At 37.3% G+C, this 24,011-nt stretch overlaps 1 protein-coding gene across 21 annotated transcripts in view; it reads right to left on the minus strand.

Moving 5' to 3' along the window:
- Fak (protein tyrosine kinase 2 Fak) overlaps positions 1–24,011 on the minus strand; it is a 216,925-nt gene that overhangs the window by 39,119 nt on the left and 153,795 nt on the right. For 13 of the 21 annotated variants that reach the window (XM_071693201.1, XM_071693199.1, XM_071693202.1 and 10 more), the window contains 8 exons: positions 19,435–19,566; positions 17,928–18,056; positions 17,719–17,820; positions 16,904–17,149; positions 15,634–15,711; positions 13,548–13,640; positions 11,566–11,695; positions 2,768–2,812 (listed from right to left, as the gene is read on the minus strand). In XM_071693201.1, the coding sequence (XP_071549302.1) occupies positions 2,768–2,812; positions 11,566–11,695; positions 13,548–13,640; positions 15,634–15,711; positions 16,904–17,149; positions 17,719–17,820; positions 17,928–18,056; positions 19,435–19,566 (955 nt within the window). The remainder of the gene's footprint in view (positions 1–2,767; positions 2,813–11,565; positions 11,696–13,547; positions 13,641–15,633; positions 15,712–16,903; positions 17,150–17,718; positions 17,821–17,927; positions 18,057–19,434; positions 19,567–24,011) is intronic. The other 8 variants (XM_071693206.1, XM_071693208.1, XM_071693207.1 and 5 more) reach the window with 1 other exon arrangement.

Below are 24,011 nucleotides of genomic sequence, written 5' to 3' on the forward strand. Positions count from 1 at the left end.
AAATTTTTACCAATCGATGTTTGCTGCATTCTGACCAAAAGATTGAAACAGATTCATAAAATCAGTACAATGAATATACAAAACTATTACAGATGCTGCTATAAAAAAGTTTCCATGATATTACTTATATTACTTTATTTAAAGACAAAGTGAATGCCCTCTAATCTATTGACCACCTAAACTGCAAACATTCTTAGACCAAAAACACAATCAAAATCCACAAAATACTAAGCAAAAATCTTTCACAACAGTTGTGGCTGATGCAGCACACATCTGAATAACAAAACTGGGCTTGGCATATGTTGGAAAAACTATTTTGCTGAGCCCCAACAGACTAAGCTCGGAAAGTGAGAGCTCCAAGGCCTTCTGGTCAGATACTAAATTGGAAGACTTTCCCTTTTTATACTCCATACTCTGCATACCTTACATTTTCTACATATCACAGCAGCCTTCAATTGCCACCAACAAATGCATATTGATGGCTCATGCAATATAATTAAGGGTCTGCTATAATGATTGTGCCTACTCACTGATGGTGCCCACTGACTTGAGCCAACTGACCTGCACTAAATGATATCCTGCTCATACTTTCCAAACTGCACTCATAAACAGTCATCAAGGAGCAACTCAGAGAGGTGGATGGAACTGGTAGTATATCACTGGCTTGGTCTGTCTAGGCTCAGAAAACTCTCAAGTATTAAAACCCATTGTCTGAGCCTGAAAAGAGCCAACGATACATACAAGTGCTTAATGAAAATGGAAAGTGTTTAACTTGCCTTGTGTCTATCAAGATACCATGTAATCTCCCATCAAAGATACACTGCTATCAAAGCTGTAATCATCCAGTTAGTTTGATATAACACTATTCAATATTCATTAACCTTTAGAACTCTTTCCATTCATCAACTACTGTGGTTATTTTTCTTCCCTTCATGAATACTTTTTTTTTTAACTCCTGGCCAAGGATTACTCTTCTGACAAGTCATTAAACTGTTTGTAAAAGAAAGAATCCAACAAAAGATGCCAAACTGCCCATAAGTACATATCTTATATTTCGTGTCCCATTCCATTCTTTCATGCTAAAGCATTCAGAATATCCCAGGCTACACATCCTGCCTGAATATTCTAAAACTCCACATTTACTTGAAAATGTGATAGTTACATTTTTACTAAGCCAACTTCAGAACTTGATAAAATTATTCAAGTAACCATGAAAATGGTTGACTTCAGCCACTGCTGAAGCTCTGCTATGATAGCGGCTCATGATCTATAACTACAGTATGCTCAGCATCTTGGGGCTGTGTCCAAATGCATGTACTAGTCAGGTGCATGCTCATATCAGCTCATGAGTCCTGCACTGCTGTCAACTGTCTAAAGCCAGTAAACAAATTCAAACTCTGCTTGTGTCTCCAAATTCTTCCTCATAATTACACACAATAAAGCACAATTGAATTACATGCTTAACAAAACCAGCCCAAAACACCTAGGAGAATTTTTCCATGCAAGAAGTGATCAGACCAGCTCTCTAGATCTAACTATGCCTGATAAAATGGCTTGTGAGTGCTGTGGAGGGGAAAAAAAGAAGCATTCATCAGCTGCCATGTCACCTGGTGCTATCTAATGGCAGGCAATGATGATATTAAACCTTTATTTAAGTGGTATGACACAACCATTGTTCTGAAGCATCTATCAGCATAGCAATTGCTATGTCATATAAGGTAAATCTATATGATCTGGCAACATATCAGCTTTGACAGACGGCCTAAAAGCATTCATATCTTTATTTTCCAATTAGATTCAAAAGGCAGAAAAACATGAAAATCAATAATTTCTGCCTGTTTTCAAATTGTAGAGTCTTGTTTGTAATACTTAGAAAATAACAATAACAAGAAATCATCTACTACGAATTTTAAGGGTGTAGAGCATTCAGTGATCCATAAAATGTCTACAAATTCTCAAACTCATGTAAAGTATTCATACATGCTTAGAAACTACATTTAAGATATATGAATGGCTACTCCTTATTGTCACAATGGTGCACCATTACATTGGATTTCCAGTCCACAGGAAAGATGTGCAATGCATTTTTCTTTTTTGCCTTTTGATAGGTAGCACATGCAGTCATATATGAAATGAGCTGTATAAGTCATGTTTCTACTCTAATCAAAGGTAAACCCAAGTGTCAAGCTGCAAACCAAGCTAAATGTCACCTTGCAGGTCACGTAAAGAGCATTACAAATAATCAAGCAGAAAACAAGCCTGACAGTGTTCAGCCTTGTCAAAGGAGACTACAACACAGCTGCAAGACTAGTGCTCATATGTTAATGAAGGGTGATGAGTGGAGAATAACATTTCAGCTCATCTACAGATGAACGGTGAACTACAAAATAAAAAAAAAAATTGAAATGTGCTTGTTGTCTGCAATGAAGTGATACCTTTAATCCATACACAAACTAGGGGAGAATATCCTGATTCCTATATCCTGAAAGTGAAGCATACATTGAATTCATAGAGTGCAGGAAATAGTAATGTCTCCCATTTATACTGTCCAGTCAAAGATCATACGCTACACTGACCTTTCATGTTAGATAATGATGCTACCCCATGAAGCAAGTCTCCTAAAGTAAAAGATGTTAGATTTTAGTTCAAGACTCCTCTACAAAGGTAGGGCATGCAATACAACCACAAACCAAGAGAGATCATTCATAATTTAAGTTTAGTGAATGGATATACATGCAATCAAGCCACAAACCAAGCTAGAACAAACCTTGTGGAGTCTGGCATGGGCACGGTAAAGACTTCCAAACATGAACTATGGTTGATGATGCAATGAGCGAGAAAGGAGCCAACGAGCCCATGGAGCAAGTCAGCCAACCATTCAACAAGCGGCGCCAGGGAGCACAGTAAAAGACGAGGGAAAAGTTAGTAAATCTGCAATAGTCCAAGCTTGGTCCTTTGGTCCAGTAAGCAATATTTCAACTTCACTAACAAGGATGCATCAATACCAATTTTCATCCATCCATAGTGTCGTTAATCAAAACTTTGATTCTCATGCTGTTTTACCTTAATATGTATAATTATATACAGTTTAATGTAAGTATGTACTGTTACAGAGCATTCATGTATGTCTTTGTGTGTGAGCATAAAAAGTGTCAGAAAACACACTAAAAAATACTTCTACATGAACAGAGTTGTGGATAAATACCAAAAAACTAACTGAAAACAAGAGTGAGCACAGGGAATTGCAAAAAATTTAAGATGTCTGGCAGTAGAAGATGGTCGAAAGATGGGGCCTTGGGAAAAATACTACCTCTGTCCAAAATGCACCTACAGGTGATAGATTACATGTAGTCAATCACATAAACAAAAATCAGGTACGGGGACTATGATTCATAAGTCCATTATTAATAGAAGTATATCTTCATCCTTAATGAAGCTTAAGTAGATTAAGTTGAATATATAGACTCCCAAAGATATGATTAAACATGTTGATAGTGTACATGCAAACTGAAGCCCACTTAATATCTGAAAAACAATATGCAGGTTTCTATATGTCCTAATGTCCAAGTCAGATTAATCAGGGCAAAAAAATTTACTTATTTCATTTCAAGTGTGATGTCACTTCAGCTATAACATGTCTATGGGTAAAGACTACTGCAAAAACTTTTGTAAGTTTTACCATGTAAAGAAGAATAAGCACATCTTAATAAAACTACTCCTTTACAAGGAAAACTGCAAACAAAAAGCATGTTTTTCATGCTTCTCATGAGGATATCTTATAACAAATATTCTTTTTTCACAAAAAAAATAACTTTCCTGAAAATAAGTGGTCACAGTGCCTAAAGCAATACTTCAAACTGCATAACTAGTAAAAATCCACTGGAACAAGGCCACATCATGTATGAAAGTTTAACTGATGATTCAATGGTAGTCATAAGTATGTCTGCATGAAAAACTTAATATGATTACCTACACCATTATCAGCTCCATCAAAGGCTGTTATGCTGATCTTAACAATTACTATAAAGTTCAGAGTATATTTTCATAAATGGATGAAGTGCCTATATTCACAATGGAACATAAGATCTTTTTTCTTTTTTTTTGTGGAGTACACTCTTGAAATTTTAAACCATCAATCTCTAAGTTTGTCTACCTACATCTAATGGCATACCCTGTATTCTCTACAGAAGTTAAAATGGCACTGGCAAGGCAAGTCACAATAATTTTTTTTCATTGCTGAGACGGCATGGGCAAGTGAGGTCCTAATCAAGATCATCGCATTAACGATATATATATCATTAACATTTATTTTTCATACTTTGTCGCTGTCTCCTGTGTTAGCGAGGTAGTGCAAGGAAACAGTCGAAAGAATGACCCAACCCACCCACATACACATGTATATACATACACGTCCACACACGCAAATATACAAACCTATACATCTCAACGTATACATATATATAAACACACAGACATGTACATATATACACATGTACATAATTCATACTGTCTGCCCTTATTCATTCCCATCGCCACCCCGCCACACATGAAATAACAACCCCCTCCCCCTGCATATGCGCGAGGTAGCGCTAGGAAAAGACAACAAAGGCCACATTCCTTCACACTCAGTCTCTAGCTGTCATGTATAATGCACTGAAACCACAGCTTCCTTTCCACATCCAGGCCCCACAAAACTTTCCATGGTTTATCCCCAGATGCTTCACATGCCCTGGTTCAATCCACTGACAGCATGTCGACGCTGGTATACCATATTGTTCCAATTCACTCTATTCCTTGCACGCCTTTCACCCTCTTGCATTTTCAGGCCCCGATAACTCAAAATCTTTTTCACTCCATCTTTCCACCTCCAATTTGGTCTCCCACTTCTCCTCATTCCCTCCAACTCTGACACATATACCCTCTGTCAATCTTTCCTCACTTATTCTCTCCATGTGACCAAACCATTTCAAAACACCCTCTTCAGCTCTCTCAACCACACTCTTTTTATAACTACACATCTCTCTTACCCTTTCATTACTTACTCGACCAAACCACCTCACACCACATATTGCCCTCAAACATCTCATTTCCAGTGAATCATAGGGTGGGGGAGGGGGCGAAAGTTCTGGGAGCGTTGAAAAATGTGTGGAAGTCGAGAGCGTTATCTTGGAAAACAAAAATGGGTATATTTGAAGGAGTAGTGGTCCCAACAATGCTATATGGTTGCGAGGCATGGGCTATAGATAGAGCTGTGTGGAGGAGGGAGGATCTGCTGCCAAATCCACTCCCAGATATCTAAAACACTTCACTTCCTCCACTTTTTCTCCATTCAAACTTACCTCCCAATTAACCTGTCTCTCAACCCTACTGAACCTAATAACCTTGCTCTTATTCACATTTACTCTCAACTTTCTTCTTTCACACACTTTACCAAACTTTGTCACCAGCTTCTGCAGTTTCTCACATGAATCAGCCACCAGCACTGTATCATCAGCAAACAACTGACTCACTTCCTAAGCCCTCTCATCCACAACAGACTGCATACATGCCCCTCTCTCCACAACTCTTGCATTCCCCTCTCTAACCACCCCATCCATAAACAAATTAAACAACCATGGAGACATCCCGCACCCCTGCCGCAAACCTACATTCACTGGGAACCAATCACTTTCCTCTTCCTACTCGTACACATACTTTACATCTTAGGTAAAAACCTTTCACTGATTCTAGCAACTTACCTCCCACAACATATACTTAAAACCTTCCACAAAGATCTCTATCAACCCTATTGTATGCCTTCTTCAGATCCATAAATGCTACATACAAATCCAACTGTTTTTCAAAGTATTTCTCTACGACTTCTGAAACTACACTGCTCTTCCCTAATCTGATGCTCTGTACATGCCTTTACCCTCTCAATCAATACCCTCCCATATAATTTTCCAAGAATACTCAACAATCTTATGCCCCTGTAATTTGAACAGTCTCCTTTATCCCCTTTGCCTTTGTACAATGGCACTTTCCATGCATTCTGCTAATCCTCAGGCGCTTCACCATGATCCATACATACAATGAATATCCTTACCAACCAATCAACAACACAGTCACCCTCTTTTTTTTATAAATTCTACTGTATCTGTATCACCGTACATTCCTATTTTAAAAAATAGAGGGAACTGCACTGTAAACATTAATAAGAATAATGATCCAATTTGAGAGGAACACTCATTATTACAAAAGACAAGACTCATTAGCTGAATGGTGTTAATAATTCACCACTAAAGTATACAAGAATCTTGCTATACACAAGCTGGGTGAGATTCCTGGTCAAAGCTGAGAAAGTGATTGCAAGCAAAGGTAATATATCTAAACAAATAGGTTAGTAATGAAACATGACCATACAAAGAAAGGTGATTAGTCTAATGTATACATGGAATATCAATGGCTTTGGATAACAACAATCACAAGAAACACATACACCAGGAATCTTAAATATAAACAGATTATCATGTATCCCCATGAATCCTTTTTACTGGCTCCCACAGCTTCAATGCTGAGCCCCAGGAAAGTACGGTAAAGGGTGATCTTTTTGGGTTGGGAAGGCCCTCAAATGATGTTGTGCTCCTTTCTGTCTATTGGTGAATCAAGAAGTAATGCTTAAATACATACTTAAAGAACTTTCTGCCCTAGCAACCACTTTGACAGAGATCATGCAACACATATGAAGGTGACCACACACACAACTGGCTGCTATTTTTCAGTCTTGTATCTCCCCGATGATGTGGTCATTACAAAAAGTGCACTTGGGAACTTATCATGTTCCATTTCCCCATGGATTAGAAGGAATTTACTTGATCATGTGCTCAACTGTGATCTTTTCCAATGGAATGAACCATGGCATATGAAACATCTGGGGTAATCCATGGAAAGGTCTGTGGGGCATGGATGTGGATAGGAAGTTGTGGTTTCAGTGCACTACGTATGGCAGCTATGGACTGAGTGTGAAGGAATGGCCTTTTTTGTCTGTTTTCCTGGTGCTACCTTGCTGAAGCAAGGGGTAGCAATGCTGTTTCCTGTGGGGCAGGGTAGCATCAGGAATGGATGAAAGCAAGCAAGTATGAATATGTAAATGTATACATATGTACATGTCTGTGTATGTATGTATACAGTGATATGTATATGTATACATATGTGTGCATGTATGGGCATTTATGGGAACTGGAATGATGTGGTATACCAGGGTCAACGTACTGTCAATGGATTGAACCAGGGTATGTGAAGCGTCTGGGGTAAACCATGGAAAGTTTTGTGGAGCCTGGATGTGGAAAGGGAGCTGTGGTTTTGGTGCATTATACATGACAGCTAGAGGCAGAGTGTGAATGAATGTGGCCTTTGTGGTCTTTTCCTAGCGCTACCTTGCACACATGAGGGGGGAGGGGGTTGTTATTCCATGTGGCGGGGTGGCGATGGGAATAAATGAAGGCAGACAGTATGAATTGTGTACATGTGTATATATGTATATGTCTGTGTGTGTATATATATGTGTACATTTTGATGTATAGGTATGTATATTTGCATGTGTGGACGTGTATGTATATACATGTGTATGTGGGTGGGTTGGGCCATTCTTTTGTCTGTTTCCTTGCGCTACCTCGCTAACGCGGGAGACAGCGACAAAGCAAAATGAATAAAAATAAATATATATATATATATATATATATATATATATATATATATATATATATATATTATCCCTCAGGATTGGGGAGAAAGAATACTTCCCACGTATTCCCTGCGTGTTGTAGAAGGCAACTAAAAGGGAAGGGAGCGGGGGGCTGGAAATCCTCCCACTCTCGTTTTTTCTTAATTTTCCAAAAGAGGGAACAGAGAAAGGGGGCCAGGAGAGGATATTCCCTCAAAGGCCCAGTCCTCTGTTCTTAACACTACCTCACTGACGCGGGAAATAGCGAATAGTATCAAAGAAAGAAAGATATATATATATATCCCTGGGGATAGGGGATTAAGAATACTTCCCACGTATTCCCTGCGTGTAGTAGAAGGCGACTAAAAGGGGAGGGAGCGGGGGGCTGGAAATCCTCCCCTCTCGTTTTTTTTTTTTTTTTTTTTCAATTTTCCAAAAGAAGGAACAGAGAATTGGGCCAGGTGAGGGTATTCCCTCAAAGGCCCAGTCCTCTGTTCTTAACGCTACCTCGCTAATGCAGGAAATGGCGAATAGTTTGAAAGAAAAAAAGATATATATGCATATGTGAGTGGATGAGCATTCTTTGTCTGTTTCCTGGCACTACTTCCTGGGGATGGGGGAGAAAGAATATGCCCACGTATCTACTGCAAGTCATAGCTCTCACATGTAATGTACTGAAACCACAGCCCCCTATCAGGCCTTACAGACCTTTCCATGGTTTCCCCTGGCTGCTTCATATGCCCTGGTTCAGTCCACTGACAGCACTTAGTCTCCTATATACCTCGCTGCTCCAATTGGATCTATCCCTTGCACAATAATGCATGTTCTGGCCCTGAACACTTACAGCACCTTTCATGACATCTTTCCATCTCCTAGTCCCCTGTACACTTCACTGATTAAATCGGCTCTATCCTTGCAGGCCTCGCACCCTAGTGCATGTTTAGGATCCTAACACTTACAGCATCTTTTATTCCATCCTTCTATCTCCTCCTCTGTTTCCCCCTTTTCCTTGTTTTCTCCCCTTCCAACATGTGTACCCTCTTAATCAGTATCTCCATATGTCCACATCATGGTTCCATCGGCTACTATGTCCAACTCCATGAATCTAAAACACTTCACTTTCGCCATATTCTCTTCATTCAATTTATATATTGGTGTTCTTGAATTCAGTCTGCTTGTGGTTATATAACATGAGTGAAAAGTCACCTTTAGTAAGGTTGTATCACTGAAGCATAACATGTCAAGAGTTCCTCACTCTAGCTTTGAAGCAGCTGGAAACTTAAGAGACAGGGAAGGAAGAGGTGTCCTTGGGGTTATATAATAATAATCATATATATATACAAAAAAAATCAACACCAACATGGGGACTAAGAATGGCAACATCTTGGCAGTGTATCCAGAATTATACTCTCATTTCAGGCCTAGATTTGAATAAAAAAAAATTTGTATATGAACAATCAATACTGGTGGTATAAGGCAACCATCTTTTCATTTCTATAAACACACCTTAGGCATAAACAAATACCAAAAACAGTACAAAAGTTTAAAATCAATCATGACTTTGTCAACTTATGGGTACATATGTTAACAAATGGCAGAGTAACTTGGTTGACAGAGTGGCTGGTTCATGCAATATGAATTACCCTTGTGTTTACATGTGTAAGTCTGGAGCTGCCTCATTGTTCCGCTAATATACTGAGACTTATTGTACATTATTATTATTTTCATTATTTTGCTTTGTCGCTGTCTCCTGCTTTAGCGAGGTAGCGCAAGGAAACAGACGAAAGAATGGCCCAACCCACCCACATACACATGTATATACATACACGTCCACACACGTAAATATACATACCTATACATCTCAACATATACATATATATAACACATAAATATTTGAGGATATATGTGTCGGAGGTGGAGGGAACGAGGAGAAGAGGGAGACCAAATTGGAGGTGGAAAGATGGAGTGAAAAAGATTTTGTGTGATCGGGGCCTGAACATGCAGGAGGGTGAAAGGAGGGCAAGGAATAGAGTGAATTGGAGCGATGTGGTATACCGGGGTTGACGTGCTGTCAGTGGATTGAATCAAGGCATGTGAAGCGTCTGGGGTAAACCATGGAAAGCTGTGTAGGTATGTATATTTGCGTGTGTGGACGTATGTATATACATGTGTATGGGGGGGGGGGTTGGGCCATTTCTTTCGTCTGTTTCCTTGCGCTACCTCGCAAACGCGGGAGACAGCGACAAAGTATAATAAAAAAAAAAATAAATATTTGTATACAAATAATCACTGCAGCCAGTCAGGAATCCTATCTTTGAACATAAAAGTACTTTTGCAATATATATCATCATTGGTCTTAAATAGTACATGAAATTTGTGGTAAGAATTCTCCTATCAATTTTGATCATTTATTTCTTAAAGCAAAACTTTTGCTACCTAAGTATGGCATGGAGACATTTGTTGAAGCTCTCTTGACAGCAGGTGAATGATTTGCCTCTATGGGACACAAAAGATGAGATAGGTGTCTACCTATCTGAAGTCTATCAATTGCCTGCAAAAGCCACTGGACATTAAAAACCGAGCTGGAAATTCAATCCTTGGCCAAAAATTAAAGTAGCTAGAGTGCATGTGGTAATTTCTGGTTACTTGAATGCAAATCTAATCATGTTACACTAGGTAGGGAGGGCAGAAGAAAATTTTGTGGTCAGATCTGTACATGTGGGTTTCCTATAAATTGAGATGTGGAAGGCATTATCAGAATTTTCCATCAGAATATCCAAGAAAGGCAACTTGTGATTTTGTTCAAGTTTACAGTTATCTTTTTTTCCCAAAAAATATCAGGGTGTTGATCATTTATGCAATTAAGAATAGGGGGACACGGTCTGGAGAGGTATCAAAATAATTGATCCAAATTTGGTTTATAAAAGAGACGTTAATCCAAATTTGGTTTATAAAATAGACGAACGTGCTCATGCAAAAATCTACCTGCAAAATGAGGTGGATAACAAAATTCTCATTAGTTACACATGGAGTGGAAAATAGCAAAAGCTTTATACATGTAACTGGAGAGACCTAAGCTTGGTACTCATGAGACTGCTTGTGAACTATTTTTATTTTTGTTGACATATAGCCAGTGCATTTTATTTCTTTTCCAGCATGAGCAAATAGCATTGAGAACAGATGATATAGCCCCAGAAAGAAATATCTTCACTTGGTTCCTTGCTCTTTCTTTTGGAAAGTAATACAGGAAGGTAGGATATCCAGCCATTCACTCCTGCCCCTCTTAGTCATCTTCTATGACTCACTGGGAATACATGGGCAGTATTCTTCTCCCCTATCCCCAGGAATAAAGTACATTTCACTAGCTTCTGTATTTTCTTTTGCTTTACCTTTCTGGTATTGAACCTATTCATAAATGTAAATTTGTTCTAATATAATTCTATTACATATTTTCTAACTCCCATGAATGCAACCATGTTTCAGCTATTTTTCTTATGCTTAAGTTATACTTTATATACTAAGATGACGGTTGCATGATTTAAATGCTTTTAACAGGTCATCTAGTAATGTTCTCTTTTGGTCAAATCTATGCCTGATGATGAGAAAAGAATTCTGAACATGTTGCCAGAATGGTGTTTTTCTTAGTCCTCATGTTAGTGTTGATGTTTATTATAAGACTATCTTGTCAGTGTTGATGTTTATTATAAGACTATCTTTAGAAGCTGATGATAGCATCACTTACTGAGGGAAAGAGTAAGCAATACGACAGAAACCTGAGAGACAATAAAATTCCAAGTTACCATTTCAGATATTATGGAAATGTATACTTATCAACTTATGTCAGTCAGCAAAATGTTGCCCACCTTTTGTGTTCCAAAGGGATGTACGTGTGTTGTTGACAAGACGACAATATCCATCTATAAGGTCAGCTAAGCTCTCAGCAATAGCTATGCTTGGACATGTAACAGTAAGCGCTTCTGCTGTTCCTGCCACCTGTGGAGAGCACAGACAACTTTACAAAACTGTTATGACAATTCTAAAAAAAAAAATCTCCAACAGTTACTTTATTAGTGCAATCCCACTTACAAAGGGTATCATATCTACTATTAACTAAGTCAGAGTGACCAGGTGAACAGCATTCTCTTGGACAGTGGAGTTCAAACTAAAACACTCAGCACATCAAGTTGAGCAGCAAAGATGAGACTTATTACTCTGTTCTGGCATGCATTGTGCATGCCTTACATATCAGAATAACTCTCAAAGAATCATCACCTGGAATTAAATCCTTAACAGCTCAACAACAGATCTGTTAATTTCTTCTCTAGCCATTTTTTTTGCTGTTACTTTAATGATTATAGTGAAAATTTATGTTAATCTCTCATCTGACAAGCATTCTGTATGGCTGCTGCCAACTTAATATACTTTCATTCATCAAATTTTCTAGTGATTTTTAAACTACATTTCTCTTTCTCAGAGGTTCAGTCTTTACCCTGTCTACTTTTTGAACTCCTACTAGATACAGATGTTATCATCTTATACTTCTCTGTGCCTTGGAAATCTAAGGTTTTACAATTATCTAAAAAATTCTAAAATAAGTATTCAAGACTGCAAATTTCTTGCATGCTTGACAACTGACTTCCAAATCACTGAAACTCTCACTTTACCTCTAAATCTTTTTTTTCCTCTCAAGTTTCAACAGTCGAAGTGCTGTACTAGGTTCCCATTATAAAATAAAACAGGAAAAAATCTGACTTAAAAGAATTTGTTTCATGGTCTGGAAAATAATAAATTTTTATAGTGTTGCTTACGTGGAAAAAAAATCTAAATTTCAGTAATAATACACACAAGCAGATTGTTTGCCATTAATGAGAACCTCTGTATCTTGCTGCACTTAGACATAATTACTGAATAATAAATCTGTCTGAGTTTACTTTTGTATAAATTTAAATTTTTTATACTAGATCCCTGTTTCCCATATAGCAAGGGAGTGCTATGAACAAACAAAAAACGGCTTCATTTGTTCACATTCACTCTCCATTTGTTATGTATAATGCACCCAAACTAGAGACCCTATTTACAGACAAGCTATACACATCTTTCTATGGTTTACCCTAGTTTAGCCCATATACCACACTGCTCTTATTCTCCTACTCATGCATGTCTCTCACCCTCCTGCATGTTCTAGCATAAATAAATGATTTACTTACATGCTTAATGTTTTCAAAACTTTAATAATCACAAGAAAGGATCCAAGTAGAATCTTATCATGGTTTCAAACAACCTTAGTCTACAAATAAATAATTCACTGAAAACTGTTATCAATTCGGATAAGAAATATCCAAAGAACCTACTTATAAAAATTCATATAAAAACACAAAAGTCAACAGATAATAAACACATGACTGCATCTTTTTCACTACATTAGGTGGAGTCTTCCCAGAAACAATCACCTTGGTTTGAGGCTTTAATAAAACAAATGGCACTAGGCATACTATACAGATTACATCATACCAACCCTCTCTAAAATGCAGTTAAAACCCTGGCTTCTTGAACCCAAAACATCAGAGTGCTAAACCTATACCAAACACTCCTTAAAGGAAATATAGAATACAAAAATAGTTAATCCCACTTCATACATTTGTAACATGAATATGTGTTACTTTACCAAAACATAAATCATCATATCACTCCAGACATTCATGTATGCAGAGTTTAAAAATGCATGGCATGTATTCTTTCTCCTGTAAGGAACAGTAAATATCATTCACATAATCTTTCCTACAAACAATGGTCTTCATTAATCTTTCTACATCTAGGATTAAAAAGTTGGTCATCATAATCTTACTTTAAGCTGCACAAGAGCTTTGCGGTGAGTATCACAGTCAGTTGTCAAGGTTTCGACACTCTGCACCTGCTCAAAACTTGCCATGTGATGAGGCTGAAAGGAAATATTCTGATTCTAATAAATAGCATAACAATTTAACCAGGTGGTTAAACTAGCTTTCCCCATCAGAAGTTATAAAAAGTTTTATCTTACCCTATCTTACTCCACTTCCATCATCTTGGTCACTGCATATCAAAATGAAAGGGCCCTTCTTGACCTCTACAACTAGTGTCTCCTAACACTTCTTTTTGACTGATCCAACTTGACCATACTCTATTACTGTTACTGCTTTATCTTTCTATGCAACTGATCTAAACTGTTTCTTCTCTCTGCCAGGTCACATGGTTTTTTCATGACTGGTTTCTCAAGAACAAAATGAAATATATCTTTACAAATTAGGTTACTAAATGCTGGAATATGCAGTTACTGACTACTTAAGCAAGCAACTTTCTCATGTCATGAATGCCAAAAAAGACTCATTAAGTAAGACTTAATCATCATTTCTGGCCTCATTAACTAAATAAAAATAAATAAAGATCCTCACTTCTTTAGTACTTGCCATATTTCTAAGTGTATCAGAAGAAATATTTATCATGAAAAATGTTGCTTAAAACTGCACTGCATTCATCATCATAGTGAGCCAGAAATTTAGTAGTTGTCAAGTTGCACTCCTCTGACCCATGTAGCTGTCTTTTTTTTTCTGCCTCACAAACATGTGGATTACTAGCATTCTGTCCACAAACATACAATCTCACCCTATCATATGTAACACTTGACAAAACTTAACTCATGCAGCTTATTCTTCATAACTCTAGATTTTCCTGCAGTGTGCTAACCCTACCTTTTGGCAAAATGGTAGAAGCAGAAGACATAAGTAGTAGGTATGAACATTTAGGCTGAAGGTAGAAGTAGTAGGTAGGAGCATTAAATAGTAGTAGTCATTAGGAACATTAGGTGGGAGCTTCTGCAAACACTGTACTACACTTGCCCTCTGCCATTGGCCTATTAAGGAGGAGGCACTAAAGGATAAGAAGCTCCACTGGAGTTCTTTAGTTATGGAGACTCTGTTGCCAGGGCCACCCCTTTGAGGGAGTTCTAAATGGAACAGGCATCAGATATAGATATATAGATAGACAGACAGATAGAAAACATGTTTGCCATGCATGTGAACAATCCAGGACTCATACTATCCCAGGACTAATCAGCTCAGACTGTCTGAGATACACAAACAATCTGAGACTCATGCTTGTCTCAGGTTAATCATCTGAGCCTGTTTCAGCCCAAGTGATGCAGTAAAGCATCTTTGGTCACAAAGTGATTAACAGTTTAAATTCTATTCATGCTTAACATAGTGCAAATGCAATGGCTGCAAAGCAAAAACGGTTTTCTTATACATCAAGCTCCAGACAGGAAGTGGTCAACATGCCACAGATCAAAGCAATGGGGTAGCTGCAAATCATTTTGGGCTGCTTCCAAATGAGAAAACAATTTGGTAATGGAGGAAACATGAATAAAATTATAAACAGGAAGTTAGTAAAATCTTAATGCTCCACTAATATTTCATTTCATAATGACTGGAGTGAATATCTTAAAATGTATACCAGTATTCACTATTACATTTTTCCCTTATGCTGCACTGCTGTTTTGTTCTGTGATGCTATACACAAGTACTGTATACATACACTCACTGCAATGTTCTTTTTATTAACTTACAATCCTACAATCTAGATGCATCTTATGCAACAATGCATTCTATACTTCAGAAAAAACACAAATCTCATTAGAGACCAACAGGTCTTTTGTTATCTGAGGACTGAGTGTCCTATGAAAGCAAAACTTTGTGCATCACATGTATGATTTCCTTAATTTTCACCAAATGCTATACAGCATAAACAAATAAATTCTAAAAGGGAACTTTTTATATCAGACATTATTGAATCCTAATCTAAAAAAATACCCATCAAATCTAAAGGGAGATAAAGACATTAGTGCTACTTATTGCACATCAAAAGTTCTCACTACAATTTATCTTATTCTATACACTCACCTTTGATGCATTGTCTGTTGTGTATGAGATACCTACAGATGGACCCACAAGCAACGTGACGGGAATAGACCATCCAGACTGTAAAATATAAAGCATAGTGAGTGGATAACCAAACAATGAACAGCTTTAGCTGAACATACAATATGCATGAAAGAAACATATTTCAAAGCAAAGAATATCTTCAGAGGATGTTGAATAATCTTTGACATAAGTGAGAACCTATTGCGTACAGCAAATCTTTCAAATCAATCTGGTAAATGATGTGGTAAACTGTATTTTCTAACAGTGGAGAAAATAGGTGGCAAAGATGGAAGTATTATCTAGCATATGAATGCTTGCCCAACCTCCACTCCAAAAATCCAACTTAAACCACTGAATGTTATGGTCAACTGTATTTTTCATTTATTTTTCCTCCACAGTTTTCTTCAGAGGTTCTTAGCAAAAGAAAATTAACTAATAATTACTCAAGAGAAAATGGGTGGTAAATGGAAGAGAAGGCAAGCCTGGGGAAACAGGTGTGCAGAAGCTAGCACACACAGCAAAACTTTCACCTTACATTCACTAAAAGGATATAAGTTGGATTTATGTCTGTCTGGGGTTAAAAGAATGAATGGAGACTGCAGTGGAGATTCAGACATTATGTACTAATTCAACCAGTGTTCTAATCATGTAATGTCATGTTGCAAGTAAGCTGCTAATTGAATAATGTCAGGATCCTGTAATCTGTGTTCAAAGTAATCTGCATATGAAAGAACCTTCACACTGTGATCAGCATAAGGTGATGGAAAGTCATATAGGAAGAGAATAAGGACTGGAGAGAAAACTTCTTTAGGAACAGTCAATGTAAAACTTAAATGATTTTGGATGAAAAGCTTTTGTGAGTAACTGGGTCAGTAGTAAGCTATGAAGTTGGCCAACCATTTTTTGTCATTGTTTTGTAGAACAGTGTAAGTATACATTTTTGTAAGGGTGTGTTGGGGTGCTGTCAAATGCTTTGTTGATGATTATTGTCACTTATAATGAAAAGTTAATGTGACTTCATACAGCTATTATCCATATCTAGTACAACATACATCAAGTTGGCTGCTGTAATGGTCAAGATAATGATTATTCAAATCCTAACTAAAATTATGCAGGAGAAATGTATTAGTGTGGCTGTGAAAGAAGTTGCTTCATAATAATTTGGGTAGTCAAAGATGAGTTGAAAAACTATATCAGAGAAATCAATGAAAGAAAGGAATTAGTACAAAATACAAGAAATATGACTTACCCCCAATGCACAACGGAATGACTCTTGATCATACTTTTTAACCTTCCCTAATAACTCCAAGAACTTAAAGTAGCATTCAGACTCTGACATTTGTCCATATTTCTTAAAATGGTGTTGCAGAGACTTTTTCAATGTTTTGGTTTTGATTGTATTGAGAACTGAAGCAGGTAGGAACCTGTGGAACCCAACTTCTTTTTCTAAATATTCTAGGTTTGATTTCTTCTCCAATGTATTGCTATTTGTATCCTGAAAAAGAGCCCAAAAGTCATAAATCCTTTATCACAAGAATGATGACTTTTAATATATTCAATTTTTTACCCTAGTGTAGCGTCATCAAATATTGACAATTTCACAAAAAATCCCGTGAAAAACTTTTCATTCTAATGGACTCTTCTCAGAACCTAAACAGGGTCAGTCATTGAAATTCATGGTCAAAACCCTTGCTCATGGCTCTGATGTATAAGTCCAAAGAATGATGTACAATAATATATAAATCCCATCACTGCCACTGACAGTATGAGTAATAACATACTGTTTTTCAAAAGTTGTATGTACCTAATTTACCCCAATAAAATTACTAACAGAATTAGTGATGGCAAATAGATAAATATGTAAATAAAAAGTCGCATAGATAAATAGATAAACAGGTAGAGGAAGACTGATAAGGAAGATAGATAATTAAACAGATAAACTGACAAACACACATGCAAATACAGAAATAGTTGTCAAATGCTAGTATCTTTAATCAAATTGTAATCATCATAAGTGGTTATACATGTGTTTGGCAATACCACAAGATATACAGCATCACATACCTTGAACATTCGTTTAATTTCTATACAGGCAAGCTGAATGGCAATTTCTTGGTCTATTTCTTCACTACCTCGACCCTCATCCTCTAAATAGTCATTTCTAACCTGTGAACAATTACAAGCCATGTAAAAACCTCATCAAAATTCTTTTTACTGTATTTCTAACATTGCAAATGAAATATTCACTTAAGGAAAACAAATACTGAAATTACCTGTTCATAATAATAGCAAAAAGTGTTTCGGTCTTTTTCATATAGTTGATGGAGGTCTGACAGAACATAGCGAACTCGTAACTCAAACTTCCAATCTGTACTCTGGAAGTCTGGGTACTTTTCCTCCACCTAGTGGAAAAAATAAGCAAATTATAAAGCAAAAAACAAAAACTACTATGATGTAAAGTATATTGTCAGTTCCAATTTGGCATCCTCTTGTGAAGCCAAGTGCAGATGTGAAGGCTAGATGGCTATGGAACCAAAACATTTCATATCAGTAATAACTGTTTTGCCTAAACCTGAGATGTGTGAGTTTTGTGGAGACAAAGTTTTAAACGTCATTGTGAAAGGTGAACTTAGGTTTGGAATGATATGTTCTGTCTTATTCTCTTTTGTGCTGTGGTAGATTTAAGGCTTATAACTGAAGAGTGTTTCATAGGGGTGTCTATAAATTGTACGGGCAAAGGGTTAGTACACTGTTGTGTGAAGAATACACAAATTGGCTATGTTAAAATTCTCTTGAACTTTGAGTCTGATGGACTCAATTCATAGGTGTTGTCATTCTGCAGTTGTTTTGTGTGTTTTATTATGGTCATGAGTACTGATCCACCTTGTGCATTTAGTCTGTTTTATCTTGAGTAGTGTAGCTGAGTACAAAACATGTGCTGGATGTGGGTTTCACTTAAGTGTCTTGAACAAGTGCACTGTGTGCACTGTATAGGTAAAGGAAATGTTTTAGTTTCTAGGGTGCATTTTTCAAATAAATGATGTTTAGCTACAGGATGTTCAGCACATGTTGGGAAGAAGTGGACATACATGAGTTGGTTGGGTTATTGTTGGTCTGGCATGTGTATGTTAGGTCTGAATAGTGTCTACTATGAGTAGTAGGATGTGGGTATGCTGGATTTGGGAAGGGGCATGTTGGGTGGGGTGAACAAAGCATGGGGGGGGGGAACCCACAGGTCTAATTTCTATTACAACAATTATCAGAAATAAGAATATGCAGCACAGCCGGATCCATAAGTGAAAGAAGTTGAACATGACTGATGACTGTCTACTTGTCAAGTGATTTTGGTATCTTTGGTATCTATGGTACATGTGTGGGCCTGGGATAGTTTCTAAATCATCAAAATGAAATAAGGTGAAGGGTTTGATGGCTGGAATAGTAACCCCCCATGAAAAAAAATTAATGAGAAGGAAATGATATTCTGCACTTGAAGATCTGGAGACTACTTGTGACTGCATCCTCAGTCCACGGCAGTGGGAAAACCAGATAAGTTTATGAGATGTGATGACCATGATGTTACTGCAACATCATATGGGCCCTCTGGTGATATATCATTCTTTATCATACATTACTGTAAATGATACTGCATATGGAACAAGAACTGCTATTATCAGAGGTTGGAAATACTATTGCAGTATGAAGACAATGAACAAATGTTTGGTAAAAAACAGCATGAGTACATGAACTACAAGCTATAAATATGCTTTATATAACAATGACCTGGTACATGGTTAGGTCCTGGTGTAGCCAGTGGATCTCTCGAGTGATGGTGTTGCGCAATCTGACTGCAAACATTCCCTCATAAGGTCGAGATCCACCACCCTGCCTACTGGTAACCACACTTATTATGCCCTGTAAACAAGAGACATTGAAACCATAAAATATTAGTGCCATTTCTATTCAACAAAACATATTCCCTTAAATGATATGATGCTGACTCCTTCACATGAGTATTTAATATTAATGAATACAAGTCAGCATCACGCATAATTTCACAAACTTGGAGTAATACTGTAACATACTGTTTGAATCCATAAAGTACAAATTACAGATCTGTAAAACTGTTTTCAATAGAATGCAAATTAAGAAAACCACCACAGTTCTGTCTTTGTGTCTGAAATGATAATCCAGATATAAATATTATGGTTCCTTCTCCCTAGATAAATACTTACAAATATGCAGATCCAAGGTAGCAATATATTTTCTAAGGGTGTATAGGATTAAAAGTAATAAAAAAATAAGTTATGTACTTCTCTGCACGAACAAGTTCATCCCAGGATACATCTCTGAAAATTCCTTCCATGTATCATTTTAGACAACAAGTTCATCCTAGGATATAACCCTGAAAATTCCTTCCATATCTTATTTTTGACAACATATTACATGCAATGTCCACAAAACTAGTACTCTGGCCATAGATCTAACACAAGTACTATGTATAGTTAGCTAGTGACTGAAAGATTAAAAAAAAAAAATCTGGCAGGGTTATCAGCTTTTTCAGAACACAAATACAAACTTGTTACTAAGCTAAACTCAGTGGAAAACTTACCAACCTGCTGTCTAATGTCAGAATTACTTTTGGATCATTAGCTGGTTTCATTCTATTGAACCAAGTGATGGGAAAATTCCTCCTTCCACTAAATTAACTGCAGATATTTCTATCAATAGTGAACTAAATGTGAACAAGAATTCATTTGTATGGTAGGAAAAAAATGGCCTGATGCATGATACTAATATCTATAGGTGGGGTTTATCAAAATGGCAGAATTTTATTCAAGTAGTCTGGTAATCACTAACTGGTGACAGTGTTTGTCACTGTACTCTGTCTTTGTAGACTTTCCACATAACCTGCTGTTAAATGGGAATTCTTCCCTGCAGCTTTCCAACAGGCTCAAAATGGAAAAGAAGAATGAAAAGACTAAAACAGTTCACAAATGAAAAAGGAATTAACCAAACTAATTAATACTAAAAATTACCCTACTCAATAACAAATTACTGTTCATTCAACTTAAAATAACATACCCAAAATTTACTTAATGATGAAAAGCCTCCAATACCAGCCATAAGAAATGCATAACAGATTTAAACATGCATTTTACATAATTTGAAAGGGCTTTTATGAATATCATGAATAACAATACATGGTATCCTCAAGGAATAGTTTAAGAAAAAAAAATATACTGGTCTGCATTCTGTAGCTATGATATCCAGTAAGTTAATAAAAATAATATTCTTTAACTTATTTATATTTACTTATTTTGCTTGTCGCTGTCTCCCGCGTTAGTGAGGTAGCGCAAGGAAACAGACGAAAAGAATGGCCAAACTCACCCACATACACATGTATATACATACACGTCCACACACGCAAATATACATACCTATACATCTCAATGTACACATATATATACACAAACAGACATATATATATATACACATGTACATAATTCATACTTTCTGCCTTTACTTATTCCCATCGCCACCTCGCCACACATGGAATAACATCCCCCTCATGTGTGTGAGGTAGCGCGAGGAAAAGACAACAAAGGCCCCATTCGTTCACACTCAGTCTCTAGCTGCCATGTAATAATGCACCGAAACCACAGCTCCCTTTCCACATCCAGGCCCCACAGAGCTTTCCATGGTTTACCCCAGACGCTTCACATGCCTTGGTTCAATCCATTGACAGCACGTCGACCCCGGTATACCACATCGATCCAATTCACTCTATTCCTTGCCCGCCTTTCATCCTCCTGCATGTTCAGGCCCCGATCACTCAAAATCTTTTTCACTCCATCTTTCCACCTCCAATTTAGTCTCCCACTTCTCCTCGTTCCCTCCACCTCCGACACATATATCCTCCTGGTCAATCTTTCCTCACTCATTCTCTCCATGTGCCCAAACCATTTCAAAACACCCTCTTCTGCTCTCTCAACAACACTCTTTTTATTTCCACACATCTCTCTTACCATTACATTACTTACTCGATCAAACCACCTCACACCACACATTGTCCTCAAACATCTCATTTCCAGCATATACACCCTCCTGCGCACAACTCTATCCATAGCCCACGCCTCGCAACCATACAACATTGTTGGAACCACTATTCCTTCAAACATACCCATTTTTGCTTTCCGAGATAATGTTCTCGACTTCCACCCATTCTTCAAGGCTCCCAGGATTTTCGCCCCCTCCCCCACCCTATGATTCACTTCCGCTTCCATGATTCCATCCGCTGCCAGATCCACTCCCAGCTATCTAAAACACTTTACTTCCTCCAGTTTTTCTCCATTCAAACTTACCTCCCAATTGAATTGACCCTCAACCCTACTGTACCTAATAACCTTGCTCTTATTCACATTTACTCTTAACTTTCTTCTTTCACACACTTTACCAAACTCAGTCCCCAGCTTCTGCAGTTTCTCACATGAATCAGCCACCAGCGCTGTATCATCAGCGAACAACATATAATATATATAATATCACTGCTGATGTACCAATATATCTAGAATCTAATTTTTCACTCGCACAGTATCAAGTATCTGTTGGTCTTCCACTATTAGCACTTTTCATTACACTGGAGATGTGCTGTCAGATATAACTAGCAATAAATGAGAATTTTCACTATGTTAGTTCTCTAATAAACAACAAAAAAGTGTTCCAAGAAGCTTTTGATGGCTGTGGTCAGAAAACTCTGATGTCTTAGGTACTATTGAGCGACATGATAAGCACATAATTTTATGAACATACTACCCTACTTTCTGCCAACGGTCTCTCTCCCAAGGACTTTAACTATAAAGATCTAGTGCATACTTCTGGAACAAGTTAATTTCAAAGAGTTCAACAATTTGCAATAGCTTTCTTTTAAATGTATTCAAATGCATCAGTCCTAAATATGGAACTGATTCTGATTATATAAAAAATACTCTACACTAAAAAAAATTTCTTGCTAGCAGATTAAGTTTTGACCTTATTGATTATGAATATAAACTATTATATAAAGCAGACAGTTTAGAGTCAAGAACAGTAATATTCAAAGTCCTTTAGGGAACACATTTCAATATCCCAAACCATCAACAAATAGTTATAATCACAACAGCCATGCACACTGTTGCTGCCAGTACAGCACTAACAAGATGCCATCTTACAGTAAATTTGGACTTATTTCGCAATAAAAACCACTGGAGCTAAAGATAAGAGGCACAGGCAGAAAACAGATGCAATTTGAAGCTCCTCTGATGATCAGTGGTTTAACCCATTCACTGTCAATGACGGGTATACATAACACACAATGGCAGCATGTGGATTAATGATTATAATGGTTTTATTTGTTGCGACAAAAATATGATGTTTTTAGGCACACCATATGCTTGCGAGTTGCTACATTTGCTGCTGTCATCTATTCATTAATTTTCAAACTCACTCTAGGGTACCCCACTTCTACCATCATCAGTGTACCATTTCCCATGTTAAAGAGGTAGTGCCAGGAACAGACCAACAAAGATCAAATTCACTCACATCCATTCTCTAACTGTCATATGTAATGTGCTGAAAACCACAACACCCTATCCACAATCAGGCCCCAAAGACATTTAAATATTTATCCCAGACATTTCACATGCCTCGGTTCAGTCCAATAACAGCATGGCAACCCCAGTGTACCACATCGCTCCAATTCACTTATTCTGTGCATGCCTTTCGCCCTCCTGCATGTCATGTTCAGGCCCTGATAACTCAAAATCTTTTTCACTCTATCTTTCCATCTTCAATTTGGTCTCTCCATTCTCCTTGTTTCCTCCACTTGTGACACATTTATCCTCTTTCTCAACCTTTCCTACAAGTCTAAACCATTTCAACACATCCTCTACTGCTCTCTCAGCCACACCCATTTCATCACCACACATCTTTATTACCACATATCTCTATTACCTTTTCATGACTTACTTTATAAAACAATCTCACACCATATACCGTCCTCAAACATTTCATTTCCAACACATCCACCTTCCGCTGCACACCCTTACCTATAACCAATGCCTCACATCCATATAATATTGTAGAGACAGCAATTCCTTTAAACACCCATTTTTGCCCTCCCTGATAACATTCTCTCTTCCCATATATTCTTCAGTGCTCCCAGAACCTTCACTCCCTCCCCTATCCTATGACTCACTTTAGTTTCAATAGTTCCATTTGCTGCCATGTCTCCTCCCAGATATCTAAACTACTTCACTTCCTCCATTTTTTCTTCATACAAACTCATATCCCAACTAACCTGTCTCTCAACCCTGCTGAAC

Source organism: Panulirus ornatus, chromosome 55 (assembly GCF_036320965.1).
Source record: "Panulirus ornatus isolate Po-2019 chromosome 55, ASM3632096v1, whole genome shotgun sequence".
Classification (NCBI taxonomy): domain Eukaryota; kingdom Metazoa; phylum Arthropoda; class Malacostraca; order Decapoda; family Palinuridae; genus Panulirus; species Panulirus ornatus.